Source organism: Astatotilapia calliptera, chromosome 2 (genome assembly GCF_964374335.1).
Source record: "Astatotilapia calliptera chromosome 2, fAstCal68.1, whole genome shotgun sequence".
NCBI classification, from domain to species: domain Eukaryota; kingdom Metazoa; phylum Chordata; class Actinopteri; order Cichliformes; family Cichlidae; genus Astatotilapia; species Astatotilapia calliptera.
In genome coordinates, this window is record NC_137423.1 from 34863256 (window position 1) to 34882721 (window position 19466).

General features: G+C 37.2%; 1 protein-coding gene across 8 annotated transcripts in view; it reads right to left on the bottom strand.

The window, feature by feature from the left end:
• The window catches only part of LOC145431882 (uncharacterized), a 97113-nt gene that overhangs the window by 5281 nt on the left and 72366 nt on the right, over nt 1–19466 (bottom strand). For 4 of the 8 annotated variants that reach the window (XR_013912199.1, XM_080308195.1, XM_080308188.1 and 1 more), the window contains exons 3-4: nt 18880–18949; nt 16868–17008 (exon numbers count right to left, since the gene is read on the bottom strand). The exons of 1 other annotated variant lie outside the window; for it this stretch is intronic. Coding sequence is in view for 5 of the 7 variants with exons in the window: in XM_080308195.1 (XP_080164321.1) it covers nt 16868–17008; nt 18880–18949 (211 nt within the window). In the remaining 2 variants the exon portion in view is untranslated. Of the gene's footprint in view, nt 1–10657; nt 10772–16867; nt 17009–18879; nt 18950–19466 lie in introns of those variants that run through there. 3 more of the 8 variants (XM_080308193.1, XM_080308202.1, XR_013912200.1) reach the window with 2 other exon arrangements.

Sequence of the window (19466 nt, forward strand, 5' to 3'; positions counted from 1 at the left end):
GTTTACCATATAACACAAAATAAAACATTTAATATCATGTAAAAATACTGTTTGCTCTGAACTTGATATTTAAAGTAAATTAGATTATTAGGGGCTTATTATAGGTAAATTTAAGGATGCCTGGACCATAGCATCTGAGGTAGTGTGTACGCTGAAAAACAAGAATCCGTTTAATCATTTATGTATCTATAACATTTATCAACATGTATATCTGAAGTATCCAAGAACCATTTAATAATTTATATACTACGACAACTATTACCATGTATGCCTTAAACAGTAATAATACATTAAAAGTACTAAGCTGAGTCAGTATTTGTTAACCAAACTGGAGGCTTCCACTGTTGCAGCCAGTAGAGCGGTATGTTGAGAAAGGTTTTACATGCCTTTTTCTGCACTTATCATTAGACCATTCATCCCTTTGTCATTTTTTTTTTTTTGGGGGGGGGGGGGTGTTTAAGGATTGCCTTCCTGCCATGGAGAATACATCAAGTAAGGTGGCTGGCTGCAAAGACCTTCTCTAGGTCTGTCCATCATCATATTTCGTAAGGAGACAGGTTGTGGGGGAACTATAGGATGAAATTAATCTGTGTCTAAGGGTTCTATTTCCCAAGCCTGTATCCAAGAACCATTTAATAATTTATATACTAACGACAACTATTACCATGTATGCCTTAAACAGTAATAATACATTAAAAGTACATAACTTCAGCTTACATGATTAATACATCCACTAATCTTATGAGGGTCTTTTGAGTGTTAATCTGGATCCTATCTAAAGAAAACAAAAGTTAATTAAGTGTAAAAATGATTTTGTTCTCTTAACTTAAACATTGCACTCTTCTTTAAGGTTCCCGCTTTATTTCATGAGTAAGTATGCAAAGTGGCGGCAACACAGTGCGTGATCTGCTTCCAGACAAGGTACAAGTACACCAACCAAAGAAATCTTAAGGAACAGACATGACACTGAAAGAAACCTAAGTTGGAGTCTGTAGAAAAATTCCCCAAGAGCAAAGATGGTGGTAGAAGTACAACTTCTAGGGGAAAGAGAAAAAAAAACTTATGGAGGTTATGGAGAAAGTCAGCAAAATTTGAGCTTCTTTGGCAGGTTTTATTCATGATTTTATATATGAAGTTTTTAGAATCTACTGCTGATTGAAATTAAAGCGTGGGTTCAAGTAAAGGGCTTGAAAGAAATACACCCAGCCCTTAACCTTCCCTTCTCTACACTCTACCCTTGTGCCCTGACAGGTGCTTTGTCCCTGCTCTTGACACTGAGAATCTTGAATAGCTGTCCCTTCTAAAAGGAATTATTTGAAAAGACATTTACTTTCCAGATAATTATAAATTAGGTGTTCACAAGCTAATGTCTTAAGATTACAAATTGGGCCAGAAAAGCAATATCATGCTTACCACTAATGATTCTAGGTCTCGATCTCTATGTTCCATATTTGCTCACTTATGTTTTTCTTTGGGTTTTTTTTCTTTTTTTGCTCTTTTTTTTCTTTCACGAGACAAAGACCTGTGAGCCAAGATCATAACAATCATATTTTATAGATGCCTTTATGCTATTTACAGAAAATATGGAGGTTGGAAAGATAGTTTTGGTAAATGGACTGGTTCTTATATAGTGGTTTTCTACTCTACCTGAGCACTCAAAGCACTTTATACAACTTGCCTTATTTACCCATTCACACAAGCACTTTTTTCTCTTCTTTTTCTACGTAAGAGCTTTCTATCTAACACGACACACATCCGTAATCCGATGGGGGTTAGTATCTCGCCCAAGGATATGTGAGATGTAGACTGGAGAAGCCAGGGATTGAAGGCTGTAAGCCAAAACAGGTCAGAAAGCATATTGTTGTGTTCCTGCACTTTTATGTAAAGTAACACACATCACTCTCTATGGGCAATTAGATGAAGTGGAGATATTAGAAATATTTCAAATATTTCAAATTTAACTTGTTAAATACCTCTATTTGACCGAAGTCAGTGATTAAGCATTTGAACAAAACTCTCCAGGTTTTGTTTTCCATACTAAGCTGAGTCAGTATTTGTTAACCAAACTGGAGGCTTCCACTGTTGCAGCCAGTAGAGCAGTATGTTGAGAAAGGTTTTACATGCCTTTTTCTGCACTTATCATTAGACCATTCATCCCTTTGTCATTTTGGGGGGGGGGGGGGGGGGTTAAGGATTGCCATGGAGAATACATCAAGTAAGGTGGCTGGCTGCAAAGACCTTCTCTAGGTCTGTCCATCATCATATTTTGTAAGGAGACAGGTTGTGGGGGAACTATAGGATGAAATTAATCTGTATCTAAGGGTTCTATTTCCCAAGCCTGTTGCCCACACTGATGAGCTCTTGAAAACTGGCAAATTTAGGAGAGAGAAGAAGACAACTTTGCTGAGAAATTTCTTTGCCAGCTTCCATTCCCTTTTTAAATTCCACAGGGACTGAAAGCATCACGTTGGGCCTCTGAGAGTAAGAGGGCTTCTGTTTTGGCTCTAGTTGGGTTTGAAAGATCAAAACTGGTTTGTTGAGAAGATTCATTAATTTTCTTCACATGCGAATTTCACTGTATTCTGCCATGTGTTATATTAACAAGGATCAGGCAAGATGGGGCACTTGTTAGATTGTGTGAAACCACAAAACATATGAAATCTCCTGGGCACAGGGTGGTGGAGTAGGCTATTAGGTAGCAGGCAAGTAGAGTATTCATGACTGGCAGAGGGGGAGCAATAACTCTGACTATTTAAGAAAGACATGGCACTTGAAATCCTGAAAAGGATAGGAGAAATACTATCCTTTAAGCCAGAAAGACCCAAGATCCAATCAGCTGATGAACCATAAACAACACCATCCTGTTTCTACTGACAGATGTACAACTGAAGTTGGCAATTTTAACAGTGTGGTGGAAAACATATCTACCTTTTGTTGTAGTAAAGTAGATAACAGAAATCCAGCTAGACAACCAACACTGTCATCTAAAGCAGGTTAACAATTAACACGTGTCCTCAAGAAATGCTTAAAACTGTAATACAAAAAGAAAATAATAAAAAGTACCAAAAACTAGTTTAAGAATTTATCTGGATTCAAATCTGAAAAGTTAAGTGCACAAAAAGTGAGTTGCAGCTTCTAAGAAAGCAATTTTGAGGATGGTGTGTATAAGAGTGTGTGTTTTTACATTTAAAGACATCGCAACTTATTTTCATACATTAATGTCCTCCAGCACAATGAACTTGCACCCTAAGCTGCTGTTAATAAAAAAGCAATTCAACTGATAATTTTATTAAATGAAAACAGAAATGATTCTTTTTTTACAGAGAGAGTCCCACCTCGTTGCTACATTAAGGTAAAAATACTGAAATGCTTCCAGTAACTAAACTACTTCTTAGGACACCTATATTTGGTAAGCATATAAGTGGATAAATAACGGTGACAGTAAATGTTCATGCTTAGGGCTCAAGAGGATATTAATACATTCTTTCCACCCCAACATTGTTGTCAGTTGGCACAAGCAGTCATCAGAAGGGTACTCCAAGTGGGGTTTGGTGCAGACAAGCATGAAGACATGCTTTATTTTTTGTCAGTGGTAATGTGATGATACTTGATGCCATAACAGTCTTTTTGCACAGGATTCTGAATCATAAATATACTATATATAAATGCTAAAATGGCTTCAAATGGGTTTTGGGGGAAGAGAAAGAGGGAGAAGAGAGATCTACTTCAAATGTTTTCCTTTTCTTCCCAGAAGAACTATTTTAGCTAGTAAAGAGTTCTTGAAGGTGAGATGCAAAACGAAACGTTACTCTGGCTTTTCCAGGTCAGAAGGTAGCTTGAAAGGTAAAGGTCTCCTTGTCTGAGCACTTCAAATTTTCTGTATTAGATCACAACCTCTTTTGTTGTTGTTGTTTTGTTATTCAACCTGGAAAAAAATGTGACTATATATTAAATATTGTGACTTCTTTCTCAGTGTGTAACATGTTTGTAGAGAAGAATACAGGCAGCTGAAGGCAAGGGTGGGGCATTTTTTTCCCTACAATTCCAAGATATAAAAAAAAACTTCCATGCTTCCATAATAGGATCTTGAAGGAATGAAAAAAAAAACTGCACTCCTACAGAACCTTTGCTTTGACGACTCAAAATAGGAACCAGCTAGAACAAGTATTCCCTGAAAACAACCATCTATAACAGATGAAATGGTTTTTTGTTGGGAATTTTTTTTCAGTTGCTAAAGACACTGAAAAACTCACCAACAGGAATGACAGATAATACAACTAACAAAACAGTACTAGGTAAAATATTTATTTCCCATTTTTAGGTTAATTGGAAATAGTGCACCTTTGCACTATGAGAAGAACTATATCTACAAAATTTGAGCTGACATTGTTGTGATAATGTCTAAATGGAATAATAAATCCAAACAACCTGCAGTGTTTGTTTAGACTTTTGAGTGTGAAACTATTGGCATCAGTATATTTACCAAATATACTTAAATCAAAGTTCTCATGTTTGCTTTTAGTCTTGAAATTACAAAGGCATCTGCACTGTCAATCAAAACTATTTCCCTATTTCACCACATAATGTAATCACCATTTCTGAAGATAAGCCTTATATTGCATGACTCTACATTTAATTTGTTTCTCCTTAGACAATTTTCAGGTACTTTTATTTCTCTTTATTGATATTTACTCCATCACGTTTCAATTTAAAATTGTATTTTTATTACATTGCATTTTTTTAAATCTATGGTTTGTTGTTACTTAACAAATTAAGTTTTACAAATAAAACATGTGATGTTCTTGAACTAATCACCTATCTGATCCAAATCATATCCAAAAATCTACAACATTCAAGCTGTTGTATCGATTAATACATCACTATATGATCAGTTAACATCATATATAACCATTTCTGCACTTTCACTTTCGGTACATTAAGCAAGTTTTGTTGCACGTCTTGTTACAGTTGTATTAAATGTATGAATTTAAATTGCAAATGTATTCATTTTTACTTTTTTCAAAGCATATCACTCACATTAGCTAATATGTCAGTAAACACGTGGTTATTTACCAAACTCAGCAGTCCTGGGGAAAACTATGATGTGGAGTTACAGTTCTGTAACAGTACGATAATGTATCTTATAGCTGTATAGCTTCATTCGTGATCTCTACTGTGTTCTTCATCAAGTCCCAATTTTGATCACTTGCTTGTTGTTGGGTGTTAGTTTGTGGTACATTTATGGACCACATATGCAACACAATGTGGTATAACTGGAGATGTGGACACATTGTTCTTGCACATTATTGCATTTCAAGGATAACATGCATAATTTTCTTAGGGATTAGAAAAGTATTCTGATTCTGATAAGCAACAATCACATAATCAAGAACACAGGAGTTTGTGGGTTAAAAGTAAAAAAACGTTCTAAGCACCGGAAGGCTATATTTACAGTAATATGCTTTCATTTTAAAACTGTGTTTTAATACTGAAACAATTTCTGTCCATACAAGGACAGTGTTACCACAGTTTCAGGAGTGATCTCTGTCCGTATTGTGCGAAGACGTGTGGATGTTCAAACAGGAAACAGAAGTTTGGTTGTGGAAATTGCTCCAGAGGAAGAAAACTACATCAAAAAATAAGACCAGAAGCCTTTTTGTTCGTACAGACAATGTTAGTGTAACTATACCTGAAGATAACACTCAAATGTGGCAAATATGGCAATGGGAGCACCATGGGGTATCCATCACAGAAGGATGAAATCACAAAAGGTATTTGAGCAAATATTGTTTTTGTTTTTTTTAACAAAACCTCTTTCAGCACTTTTATAACAAAAAATGTTAGTATTCTGACTCTAAGATACACCCCAAACATATATTATAGCTAGGTTATTATAGCATATATTATAGCTAGATGCTAACCTATTAAGATACCAAACGAAAAAGAAATTTGTTTCTATGTCATCTCTGATAAAGAAAAGTGATAAAACACACACTGATATCCTTTTTTTTTTTCTGCAGTGTGCAAGGTGTGCTTTAACTTTAGAGCGGAGTCTGTTAGTCAAACAATGGGAGAGCATTAAAACATGCCAATATAGCAGTATTAGTCAACAGCCTCAGTCAATACATCCCACTGGGTTGTATGCCTTCCTACAAACACAAGCAATTGCTTCAGAAGGCCTCAGCACTAGATAGAAACATCAATTACAGTAAATTACACCAAAACAGTGTGTAACACTTCAATTTGTTTAATCTCTCGAGCTGTCTGAGCTGTTTTGGATGAAAGCAGAGCAGAGTAAGATAACATTAAATAGCCTTAAGATGTGTTGCATTTACTTGGTCATGAGTTATGTATTTTTGATTCCAAAGACTTACTTCGAAAGCATTATTAAACTTCCTAAATATTTTTTCCCATGTGCAGCCTAGACTTGTAATGTTGAATTTAAATGGGAGCACTCTCCTGCACTGTGTCAGCCCAGAGACTTGCAAAATCCACGCTGGTTGCTTAGTATCCTTTTGGCATTGAGACAAGTGCTTTGAGTTTATAAAGTTGAAAAGAATGAAAATGTTTTAGATGCTTCATGTGTTCCTTGTCCCAAAGTCCAAGGACATGGACAGATAAATTCTGAGGTGAGTCCTTTTTTACACGCTGCAAAAACAGCTAAACTATCTTGGTTTAAGCAATCTTGGGTTTCACTTGTATTTTCTTGCAATGGAAGATAAACGGCTTCATTCAAAAGTACCAAGGCATAGGTTCATAAATTTTGAGGTAAGTCTTTTTTGACACTTTTGACACAATGGAAACAAGGGTTAAACCGTCTTGGATTAAACTATCTGGGTTTACACTTTTGTTTTCTTGCAATGGAACCACAAATGATAGCTGCAGCAGCTGTGCTCCAAAACAAAAACGTCCAATTTTGACTAAACAGTGCATCAATGACTTCTCTTGCTATGGTTGATTATCCAAGAGGGGTATTGGTTGCTGCGGACAGATAAAGATTTGGCTGTTTGAGTGAACATTTTGGGAGGGGGTGGGGGTGCTGGAGTAAATGAAAGACAAATGCGAGTAGTGCCCACTCAGCTATTTTCCCAGTCAAGATCAAAGGCACGCCGGACTGGCCGCTCCACGGGAAACTTGAGATGGGTCCTGCCTTTGTTTGCTGTTGCTAGGAGACCTGCAGAAGGCTGAAAGTGTTTGCAGTGGGGTACAACATCAAAACCATTTCCAATATAAATTTTTAAGACAGCCATGTATTTGTGTCCCGGGCTTTCAATTTACTGAGCACAGTGAAAACACTGACAATAATGATTCGACGCTCTGTTAGCCATAGATTATTGTTTGTTTAAAAAGAAAAAGTAGTTGTAGACAATTATACATGTCCACACTTTGAAAACGCTCTTGTCGGTATTGTGTATACTATACAGTACACGGTATCAGTGCCTGTCATAGTACTTAGCAATTTTTAGCTGTGCCGATGAACACAATACTTTCATCAAAATACCATACACACAAGAAAACAAAATATAAGAACTGCATACATTGCAGTTACGCAACTTAACTGTTGTTTGATATATTTATAAGCTTAGGTTTGGCTTCCCAACGAAGCTAATTATGATGCTGTTATCTATTAATGGGCCCCACGATAGTAAGGGTGGCTAGACATGTGTCACAGAGAGCTCATTACATATCATTAGTTCAACACTCCAATAATGTGACCTGCTGAGCAGAAGATAATGACTTGGCCCCTGATATTTGCAGAACTATTGTGTGCTAAGCAAAGCACCACCAGGAGAATATATCTACAGGCTTAAGAGCTACAAGAAAACTGATAAAGCCATACAATAACCTAAGGTACACACATTTTCCTGTGTTGTGTGTGCAGCATAGCAAAGAAGAAAGCTGCATTTCTTTGATTTTTTTTTTCTTTAACAGAACTGGGGCATAAGAGCTAACTCATTAAATAACAATCACGATGAGCCTCTTGTGAACAAACAATTTTTCTTTCTTTACACACGGTGTTATATAATTCAGAAAAATAAATGTATATCACAAGATTTGTAATTATCTATTTACTAGTGTGTCCTATTAATAGACTTGTACTATTGTAGTTGATCACTAGAGTGGCCCTAAATCACCCTGTGTTACATAACTGTGCATGGATAACCTGACCTCTTTTTTTTTTAATGAGAAGAAAATCAACACTTTCATAATTTATACAGGAATAAATCAGTTCAATTTACACATACATCCAAAGTACATGGACTCAGTCAATAACTAGCCAAACATGTAAAAACTACAGGTGCCAAAGCAGTGACCTTCGTGTCTGGAACGATGAAAATTAGAATTGTGCTGTGTCTGCCTTGTGTTTTCACTACTTGCGCCAACTGGCACAGCACTGGCGTCCTCTCCCCGGCTCCCAGTCTGCCGTGATGACAATGGCAACCAGTTACCGCATGGCATGTAAAAATGACAAAAATACCAGCAAGCCAATGGACAGTTGGAGGATGCGAAGATACTATAATATAGCTGATCAATCACTCTGACAAGAAAATGTATTCCTGGGCACGGCCATTGCAAACAACATTTGAATTTCTAGGACATCCGCTTCTTTATTCGTGCCTGTAAAACAGCGAGCTTTCAGTTGCATTAAAAAGAGCCAATTTCGAGCTGGAAGGAGAAGAAATGAGGCTCCTTGAGGATTCTAAGTTTGTATCCTCTAAAGAGCTGAATTTCTCTTCTACCCAACAAGAACTAAAAGTGGCCTACATTCAAGTGTGTCACGTGCTTATCTACTGTGTCCTGCCTTAACCTGCTCCAGTCAGTACTAGAGTGTGCTGGTGAGGCTTTAGCAGAGAATATGCAGCATACAGCAGGCAAACAGTGTGGAGACAAAAATGATTCATCTTCTGAAAATTTGTTGTACCGCTTACAAAAAAGAATCATGACTCATCCTGCTGTTTCTGTGTTCCTATGGAAGAAAGAGTTGTCTTCTCTTGTCACTGCAACCAGGGATCCACCCCTGTGTGACATCACATCGCTGCCAAATCTTGTAAAAGCCACCTAAATTCGCATTAATTGGTGTGTGACTAGCTGGCATTAACTGAACATCATGTAGATTTATGATTTCTCAGTACAAATCTGTGCTGAGCTTGAAATAGTTTTTGACTGAGAACAACTTTGCTCATTTGGCTGCCACCTGCTTCTCACTAATACAAATACTTCACTGCAGTTATCAACACATACTCACACTGGGTTTAATTTGTTTGCCAAATCTGTGGCTACATTCATGGCTTTACCGCCAACAGGCTGCTTTTTTGGAGTAATGAAAAGCAGTTTGATTTATTACATTTTTAACAATTTTACAACATACTGTGACTTAAATCAGGCTCCAGTTGTTCTTTGGATGTTCCTCTTTGTAAAGTGCAACATTGCAATCAATAAATCATCCATGGGGAAAGTTTTAAATAATGTAGATTTAAATCACCATCAAAAGTTTGCATATAATCAACATGAAAAAAAAAACACAGTAGGGAGGGTTTGAAATCAACATGAAAACACAGTAGAGAAGGTTTGAAAAAGTCTAAATGTTAAAAATAAGACTCATAAGTTTTGGAGTCCAGCAAAGACATCTGATGACTGTTAAATCCTAATTTGTGGTCCATTCACATTTTACAGATAATTGATGTTTTAATTCAGTCAAAATCTTTAATCGTGCACATTTCACATAAAATTCACTATTTTTTAATATGCAACAAACATAACGGGAGCTTTTGTTTATTGCTTTGCCTAATATATACTCAAATCTACAAGTCTGCATTTGCTTTGTTCCCCTCAAACTCGACAGGTCTGACTGAAAAGTTAGCACAGCACCGAGAGGCTTCCCCAAACAGTTCACCTCTGTTTTGGTCGATGACTACTGCCTGAACTCACTATCCCTACTGAGACAATAAAACGGCTGGATGGCTATAGGACTAGCAGAAAGGCCAGTAGTTTACAACTCAGGAGAGGCAAAGCAATACAGCTTGTGTGAAGAAGAAAGATTTACAGTTCTCAGGCTGAGGTCATAAGGCCAAAGTTACCCTTTTCAGTTCCTGGATCGCAAATGAGAAGACGCTGGACACAAGCTGAAACATACAGCTACACCCCTCCAGCTTTAGACAAAAGATTATATCACAGTGAATCATTGCCAGATCTCATCTTTCCAGTCAATAATTGCTTACTTAGTTTGTAAAGGACATGTGCTATCTTTAGAAAGAACAGTCCACTTTAATCCAACCTTTTACTACCTAATAGAATGAGTAGCATGGACAATTATAGGAATAACAGTTCACAGTATTTATCATAATTGTCTATCAAAGCCTTTGTAAAGAGACATTTAATTTTCTCTGTATAGATTTAATTAAGACCTTTATCATTTGACTGACTTTCAAAGCATGCAAATGTTACCAGGTCGATGATTTAAGTTTCTCTACTCTCCTTTCTTGTTTTTTCATCATAGTGATATAGGAAATTTTTTTTATTTTACTTTAGGCCAAGTTTAGCTCATAAAATAAACAACAACAATAAATAATCAAAATCTTTTTCAACTATTATTTCATGTGCAATCCACTGTTTCAGACTTTGTTGTCACAACAGAAATGTAAATAAAGACAAAACATCTGAGTAAAGATCTTTAATTGAAGCTTTTATGACAGCATTCAAGATGTTCACACACAAAACTTCAACAAGATGCCTGAAGTATTTTTTCTCATCTTGAAAAGAGCCTTCAATACTGCAAAACAAGAAAAAAACATAAGAAGGAAATGTAACTTTAGTTAATTTTTTTACCTTCATATTTTTTAATTTCTATAAAACATAAATGTTTATTTTGATAAAACCTGACTTAAATAACCTTAACCTAAAGAGGAATGCATCATATTATCCATATCATAATATAAAAGATGATATATTATGATATGGGGTATTTTTTAAGTCTTGATCCATTCGCACTATGAAAGAATTGTTATTGACAAGGATTTGCTGTGAGATTCCCCTTTCATTCTAATGGTATTTAAAAAAGAGAAAGACTGGGAGACACAAGAGTGAGGCTGACGTCACAGTCCAAGAGTCACCCGCCGTGTGTTCGGCGTCTCCGAGTAAAGACTTATCTGCAAAGAAGTTTGGACGGACAATGTGGGTGGACAGGGCGTGAAACTGCTATCATCATCAGTTCTGAATGAAAAAAAGAAAACATATCTTCCACAAAAAAGAAGGCTCATTCCAATTCAGCTGCGTTGTTAGGACAACGAAAACCATCCCTCAGATGATTAGTTCCACTTCAAAAGAATTTACTTTCCGCTGTGGAAACGTCCCCCTTTTGTGTCCTTACACAGGGTTTTCTCAGCCCAAAAGAAGAATCGTATGTTTAGTCAGCCTGTTTATTATTCCTCCTGTTCACACTACAATTGTATTAAATAAATAGAGTACTACTAACAAAGGCCTATTAGCCCATAAACATGTCCCGGTACACACAAAAAAGACTAAATCACAGTCTCTGCACAGGAATTAAGATACTCTGGTAAAGGCACAAACTACATTGCAGGAGACATGGTGCCATGTCTTGTCACTGACATCATGAAACATGCATGTTATGTTTCACATATTTTTTGTAAACCATCCATCTCAATTTTGAGAGACACCGCCCCTTGCAAAACAGCACTCGTCGCTGGTGATTTTGTGAAGCAGCAGTCAGCGGTAGAAGTTGTGCACGCGGTTTCAGAAGGATGAATGGGCTTTGCTTTTTCTGTTCGCCTAGACAGACAGGCTCATTGTAGAAGTAAAAATGTGTCAATATAAATTCTAATAATACACACTTTAAATCTCAAAACAGGCCAAATTATCTGCAAAAATCTAAGAATTCAACATTTTTACATCTAATGTCTAAACTTACTCCAAACTGGACTAAAATTAAAAATGATGAGTAGTTACTTGAGAGTCAGCAAGAATTAATTACAGGTAATAAGTGGGCACAAGTTACATTTGCCTTAATGATCATAAATGTGTGGCTGAAGCGGCAAATCAAAGAGTTACAGCTGTTAGCTTCGCTGCTAACTCTGACTTCCTTGAGATTTTAAGACACTATTTTAATGCTAAAAAGAGTCGGTTCAAGTTCTGTTGCGTGTGCAGATAAACAGATAGCTTGCCCAAGTCAAAATTCCAAACCGCGTGGAGAAAAAACGTAGCGACAAAATACCTCAATGTGGATACATGGACTAAAAATGAAAGGTTATTTTGTGACAAGGTCTGAAACTCGAAGCGTTTACATTTTAATTATTAATTTTTAATGTCTGAAATCAAAACCCAAAAGTAGCCTGTAATAACAATATGAGCTTATGGCCTGTACACAACATGCAACTAACAATAAGAACAGCTTGTACTGTTGAATCACTTTCTTTTCTACAAACAGATGTGACACCAGGAAGAAGTGATTGTATTTATTTTTTTGCAGCGATGGATCTTTCAGTTAAACTCAGGTTTGCTTTTTACTTTTCAGGAGCTCTACTTTAAATTCCTGGTTGATTAAAAAACTGTGTCATAATACTTCAGTCATTTCAGTAGCCAGCTAGTGCACTTGTAGTGGATGAGTTTATATTCCAGCAAGAATATTGGCTGGATCTGTGCCTGGTGTGGCTCGAGAGTATCCATCTTCTCATACATGATCAGCAGATGAGCCTGCTCATGACCTACAGTATATTAATATGCTCAGCATAAAGAAGCCTCTTGGCACAAGACGTGCCAGAAGCAGCCCTTTAATGTTGGCAACTGTCAAAGCTTTGATTTCTGACTGATGAGTAAGGTCGGTGCAATAACGGAACGACACTACCAGTCATCTCACCCATTTTCCACAACAAGAAACATATCCTTTAACGTTACAACAGCACCAGCATCACTCGGTTGAAATTGTATATCTACAAAACAAGCATGTCATGCCTACAAATGTAGAGCCAGCAAAGAGGAAATAACCAGAGAGGAAATAAAAAGGTGGGCGTTTATCTCTCCTATGATCTTTGGGAAATTAGAACTTCTCATTAACCTGTAGTCTGGGCTTTTTTTGTAATATTTCAGAGAAGCAAAATAAACTCAAACAATGTTGGCCTACTTATTTAGGAGTTTATTGTTTACACTGGGATAAAATACTATACTATTAACTACCTAACTATATTGTAGCCTAATATAATGGCCTTGAATTTAAATCTACTGGCAGCAAGGATATAATTCAGTGTTTTGATACTAATGTTGTTTTAATTTCTTTTAAACGGCATGAGTATTAACAGCAGCTTAGCAGGCTGTAGTCTTATGTGCATTTGAGCTGTACTGCATTACACTGAAAGTGTATTTTGCTCATCACATTTCAGTAGATAAAAAAAACGCTCAGTATAAAGCAACAGTAGTACCATAAATCTTCATGTAAAAAAAAAACTGAAATGCATGCAGTTTATGAAATATAACTAAAATTTAAAGCAACTCAGTAAAAACTGTTATAAAGTTTGTGGCAAATATGTTAGCTATTGTTTTGTTTAAAAGGCCAGACAGGTGTGAATAGAAAAAAAGGAAAACATAGTAAGAGAATATAGTTCGTTTGAACTATGATCTCAAACGTAATAGAAAAATGAAAGATATTCGATAGCCGAACTGTTGAATGAATTGCAGTGGCGTTCTATAAAAATGTGAAATAAATATGAAAGAAGTGAATGAATGCATTATTACTATTTCCCTTTTTTGTTTTAAATAAATTAAGATGAGCTGACTTGGGGAAAAAAAAGAACTTAACTCAACTGCAACTAATTGCTCCTTTCATCTATCCAATTAAACACAAAATTTTAATCCAAGAAGTTTATTTCTTGTTTTGAGTTCTCATCCTTTTAATAAGGACAAAAATGTTAGTCCTGCATATTAATTCTGCACCACGAAATGAGCCGTTATTTACACCTTTGATTATCATCACTCTCTCTCTGCCCAGATCTGCTCTTGTGCCACTCCTACAATGACTGGGCTTAATTGACAGACGTACCAAAGGATGTGTTGGCAAAGTTAGCCGCTAACCGCTAACATTTTCAATCCATACCCACTCAGGTGTGTATGTGTGAGAGGGTGAGAGGAGGTTGTTAAAATGGTGCTGAAGATCAATAGGATGTTGTTGTTAGTGAGAGACCTTTCATGGGAAACATCAGTAAGGTGGCATCACAAGTTGTCATGTGTGATATTTGTGAAATGTGTCTGGAATGTCTCTTCCTTCAGCTGCCTGAATAAACAGTCAGCAGCTACAGCTCAGCTCCCCTAGATATTCTGTGATAAAACAGCTCGGTTGCATGAGGTAATCTCACCCTCACCCAAATGAGATGGTAATGCTTTCACTCAGGGAATTCAGAAATACACAGCAGTACCTAGATGGAGGCTGCGCACCTCAAATGGGACTAATAATAGAGCCCCTATTCTCTTAACTTGGAATCTATATTATATGCTTCAAGAATGAGATCAACTATATGGGTCAGTGGGATTTCTGTAAGAAAAAAACATAGAAAGGAACAACCAAAAGAAAATATGCACTACTGACAACAGATCTGAGGAATGCAGTAGCTTACAAGAAAATTATTTGGGCAGAGTCACAGCTTAGAACTTTAATTAACAGAGCTGGTTTTAACTGATCGAAAGGGAATACGTGTCCACACTCATGTGCGCGTGAGCCTAATTATTTTCAACTCCTTGATTGTCTACAGGCTCCATAAATAAAAGCACAAGTGACTTGAAATGTTCAAAGCAAATTATTTTAGAAATGGAAATGATCAAAGAGCAGTCTTTCATAAGTTCTGTGATCTCTGAGCTAGAATACACGGAGACTTCAGTCCTCCACGCTGCTGTGGCCTAGGTCCCGTTTAACACACGCATAATGCACACATGCCCACACACATACGCAGACACACACACACACACACACACACACACACACACACCACCTTCCAGTTGCACAATCTGTCTTTCTTAGCAGACAGTAAAAAAGAAAAAGAAATTATCTTCTTACTTGGGATCCCCAAATTAAACTAAAATGGAAAAAACATAAATTGATATTGTTATGATATTATACGTATGGATTTACATGCAACATGCAACAACAGTAAAAGCTGTTTTATATTAGAGATCAGTAAAAAAAAGATGTGTAGGCAGTCAAGTCAGCCATATTGCAATAATCTCTTGTTCACATGTTACAATTTATATTATCAACAGCGCATGCTGACTTCTAAGCTGTTTCCACTGTACCTGTTTGGCACATTACCGTAATGTGTTGATCAATACAAGGACATTTACACCATTTTAAAACACAGGCAGAAAAGGGTACTTATACTGAAGCTGCGTGATATGAGTGATGGCTGTATCTTTTTTTCCCTCTCTTCCATTGGTTCCTTGGAATTATTCATGGTCCCTTTTGTGGGATATTTTGAATGAAATTAATGCATATAGCAAAGTTAATGATGTTTTCAAACAGGAAGTGATATTACGAGTCAAATATATTACACACATAGCTTTACTGATTCATTTGTAGCTGTTTCTTTGGTCTTGAAAGTCAAGAAGCGTACACTTTTAAATACAAATATCATTGTTTCTACAGTAAACAAACTCCCTCTCTTCTTTCTTCTGTTGCACACTCAGCTTTTGTTTGGGTATTACTGACCTGATGCATGTCAAAACGGTGGGGATTTTGTATTTGTTATACTGTAGGCATAGCATTTCCATAAGTATATTTTCCTTTTTGTTGCAGATTATTTTTTCTGAAACATACTTATAGAGATTGCATAATTTCGTCACTTACATAACTGAAAGGAATGCTATGGCATTCACAACAGCAACCAAACAGATAACATAAGGTACTGGAGTTGAGCTGAGGAAAATTGCTAATTACCTAAAAAAAACAATGTGACACACTCTCCTGTTACATAAGAGATGGAGTTTTGATCCCTCTTCTCTTTCAGATATCTTAAAACTAGGATTATTCCCTGCTGACTGAAATAAATACCATCAGTTCTTCCTTGTTCTTTTTGAAAGTCATCCATGAAAAGGTGAACACGTCACAGGTCTGAGTCAGCAGTGAAGGTGGTATGCCACTGATCGTAAGACAAAAATTAATGCAGCTGTTTTTGATTTAATGTGATGCTGTATGCACGAATCCTCACTCGATGCATATCAAATTACCATATCATAGACTGCACCTAATAGAAGGCCAGGCTTCCTTACTGATGATTATTTTTGCCTTTAAATACATTACTTCATCTCCTCAAAGCTTCACTGGTCACTAATTACTCTCTCGCATGCCCCTGTGCTCTCTTTAGCAAGTGGCTAATAATTTCCATCATTAGGGCTTTAATTTCAAAGGGATATAAATGAAACCTTGGTCCCCTGGGGACATTATATTGTTGATGAGTGTAAATACATATATCATCAACCGGTTACCTTGCATTCCCTCTTGTTGCCTCAATGCCATTACTCTGTTTTTGTCTGTGCCATCCACTTTAGGGTCAACAAATCACATTTGTCCCCTCCATTAATGATACACCCCTAATATAAAATATCATCGCAGTGCAAATCTTGGTCTAAATGTAAGTAAAAAACATCAGGGGAAATTCCTAGGTTGTGTGAAGACCCCCTATTCCCCGTCACCTTATATCCATCATTGTAGATTTAGGCCCTGGGGTGAACTCATAAGGCTGAAGGTTAACAGCGAGATTGCCATGCATCCTCCCTTACAGCGTTCTAAAATGCGCTCCCACTACTGCTACAAACACTAAATATCGGCACACAGTCACGTCCAGTACATAGAAATGTAACCACCACATACCAGTGAGTGCAAGCGCGAGTGCGTCAACACCTCCATGTTCGGCAAATGGATGGACTTCAATAGGGATATGATCAGAAACAGAATCCTTCCTTCAGATGTAGAGTTCACAGGCTTGATCATGCAGCTGCCTTGCAATGCATACTGCAACAGATAAAATTAAACACTGACGATTACTCACCACTTTGAAACACCCTGGACCGTGATCAATGTAATTTCTTTTTTAAGTTCAACCTCAAACAGCAGAGATTTGAGAAATCGTACAAAAAGTCTGTATCTCGCAACAGAACTGAACTGTTTCTAATGAAAGGTGACAGTTTTGAGAGACAGCAAAGACAACAGCCATTTAGGATCTCTTTGCATTGTTTTTGTAAAATCTAAGGCAATGTGCTCTTTAGGAGTCCAAATCAAAGCGATTTTCTAATAATGCTTCAAATGCATTCTGTAAAACGTGAATCATTATGCAGAAGCTCTAAGATGTATGTCAAAGATCATATACTGTTCAGAAAGACAGATGAAGATAAAGGCATCAATTTCTGGTCCAAGTGCAGATTGAAGCATATTGATGTGACTCTTCGCATACATGAAAGCTACCAGCTGCCCTTGCCAGCAAGTGGAGGACATTAAGGCTCAGACTGGTTGATCTGTGATGACAAGGGTCTGGAGGAGGGATTAGAAGCAAGGGGACCAAAGTTATGGTCATTCCCTTAAAAGGATGGCAGTGCATCTCATAGGCCTGGAGCTTGCAGGAGTTGAAAGATCTTCAAAGGTCGGCTCACCCAACACAACCTACTCTAACTCCCCCAAAATAAAAAAATATATAAAAAAAAATAAAAACCTTGAAAGCATGAATTTTGAGAGATGTGGACTTCTAAAATATTATTTATTTTCCTTTTGCATTGCAACAGGCCACAACAAGTGCTGCAGGCCACATCTGAAAAAAAAAAAACTTTTGCTTTTAGGTTGTTGTTTATTCTCCATGTGAAATGATCATTGTCAGTCATATGATTACCTCCTGAGCTTCCCAGCTTACCCAGAGACCATGAAATCTCAAAAACTGGCTCATCAAAAACTGTCAAAATCTCAGTTATGTAAGGCATAGATAATAAATGAAAAAGGAAAAAGGGGCATCTTTTAAGAACCAACCACAGGGGTAAATTGCAATGCATCAAAAGACAAATATGCAGCAAATATAAGGATAGACGGGACCTTTCTCTCTATGCTGCTATATATTGGCTATTAAGTGATGCTCTATTTAGTGACACTAATTATTCGTAAATTCTCTAACAACAGTCAGAAAGCTGAGTATTTCAGGGACTTGGGATTAAGCTGACAGTACAGCAGCCATAGGGAAGAGTGACACGAGCCTAGTTTAATAAGACCTGGTACAAGCTGGACTACACAGGGGGTTGGCACCACTGAAATCAGAAAACTACAGTGCAGATGAAGATGAGAGAGAAAACTAAAGGATCAGTTTGGTTAAATCATAAGAGCATAGCACTGGGATTCGGCATTGCTATTCACCATTTCATGGCTCGTAACCACACAAAACATGTGCATGTAAGTGCGATGATTGCAATATCGACCATAAGAGCACAGTTTCTGAGTGTTTTATGAGCTTATTAATTGTCAACCTGCACATGCTTAGACATGAAACAGATTGCCTTACAAATGTTCTCAGATAGAAACAAGTGACCCATAAATTTCACTCTTCTATTCGGTCTTTTTTAATAGTTGTACAGTATATTGTCCAGTAATTTACTTCAGAGTTAAAATTTGTTCATTTTTTTTAACTGTCCTTATTATACAGTGTTGACATCACCCCTCTGTGGCAACCATTCTTTAGCTGGAAAGGGCAAGCAAAAGAAAATAAAGCAGCAGTCAGTGCAGCTGCATTCATTTTTCCATGTGGTGTTGCAATTTTCCATGGAGTGGCAGTGTAAAGAAAAAGCAGATATGTGAGTCAAGTTCCATGCATGTCAGGGGGGGGGATCTAGCAGAGGATACCTACTTACCATCAGACCACTCTGGCAGAGATTAGGGTGCCATCGCGAAGAAGTCATGGAAGGTGAAGATGGGCAGGAGCTGCAGGGATAGACATAGATGAGGCAGAGGAACAAGAGGATTGGGAAGGGTCACAGAGGGGTGGATGAAAAGAAACCAAGATGGGAAGCAAAAGAACCACTGGCTTGACCTAGGAAGGAGGGGGGGAGGAGCCAGAGATCCAATTAAAAACACATTTGGTCAGTCAGAATGAACATTGACACAGATTCTCCTGCCTCTTCAGACCAAGCTCAGTCCCTAAGCCGCACCCAGAAAAGTACGCCAGCTACACAGTGTAAGTTGTGCTAGATGCCATATGTGGTTATGATAATGCATAAAACCAAAGACCACGTTACACAGTTGGCGCTCAACCTAAGTATGGCACAACAGCAGCCCAGGGGGTAAGATAGTAATTTACCAGATCCCAGGGTGAAATAGATTTATTTACATTAAAATGATGTATACCTTGTCCAAAATGGCGCCTATGCTTGTTGCTAGGCAGAGAGTACAAAAGTAAAGATGGCGGCAGACAAGTGGCAAACTGAGAAGTGGAGGTCTA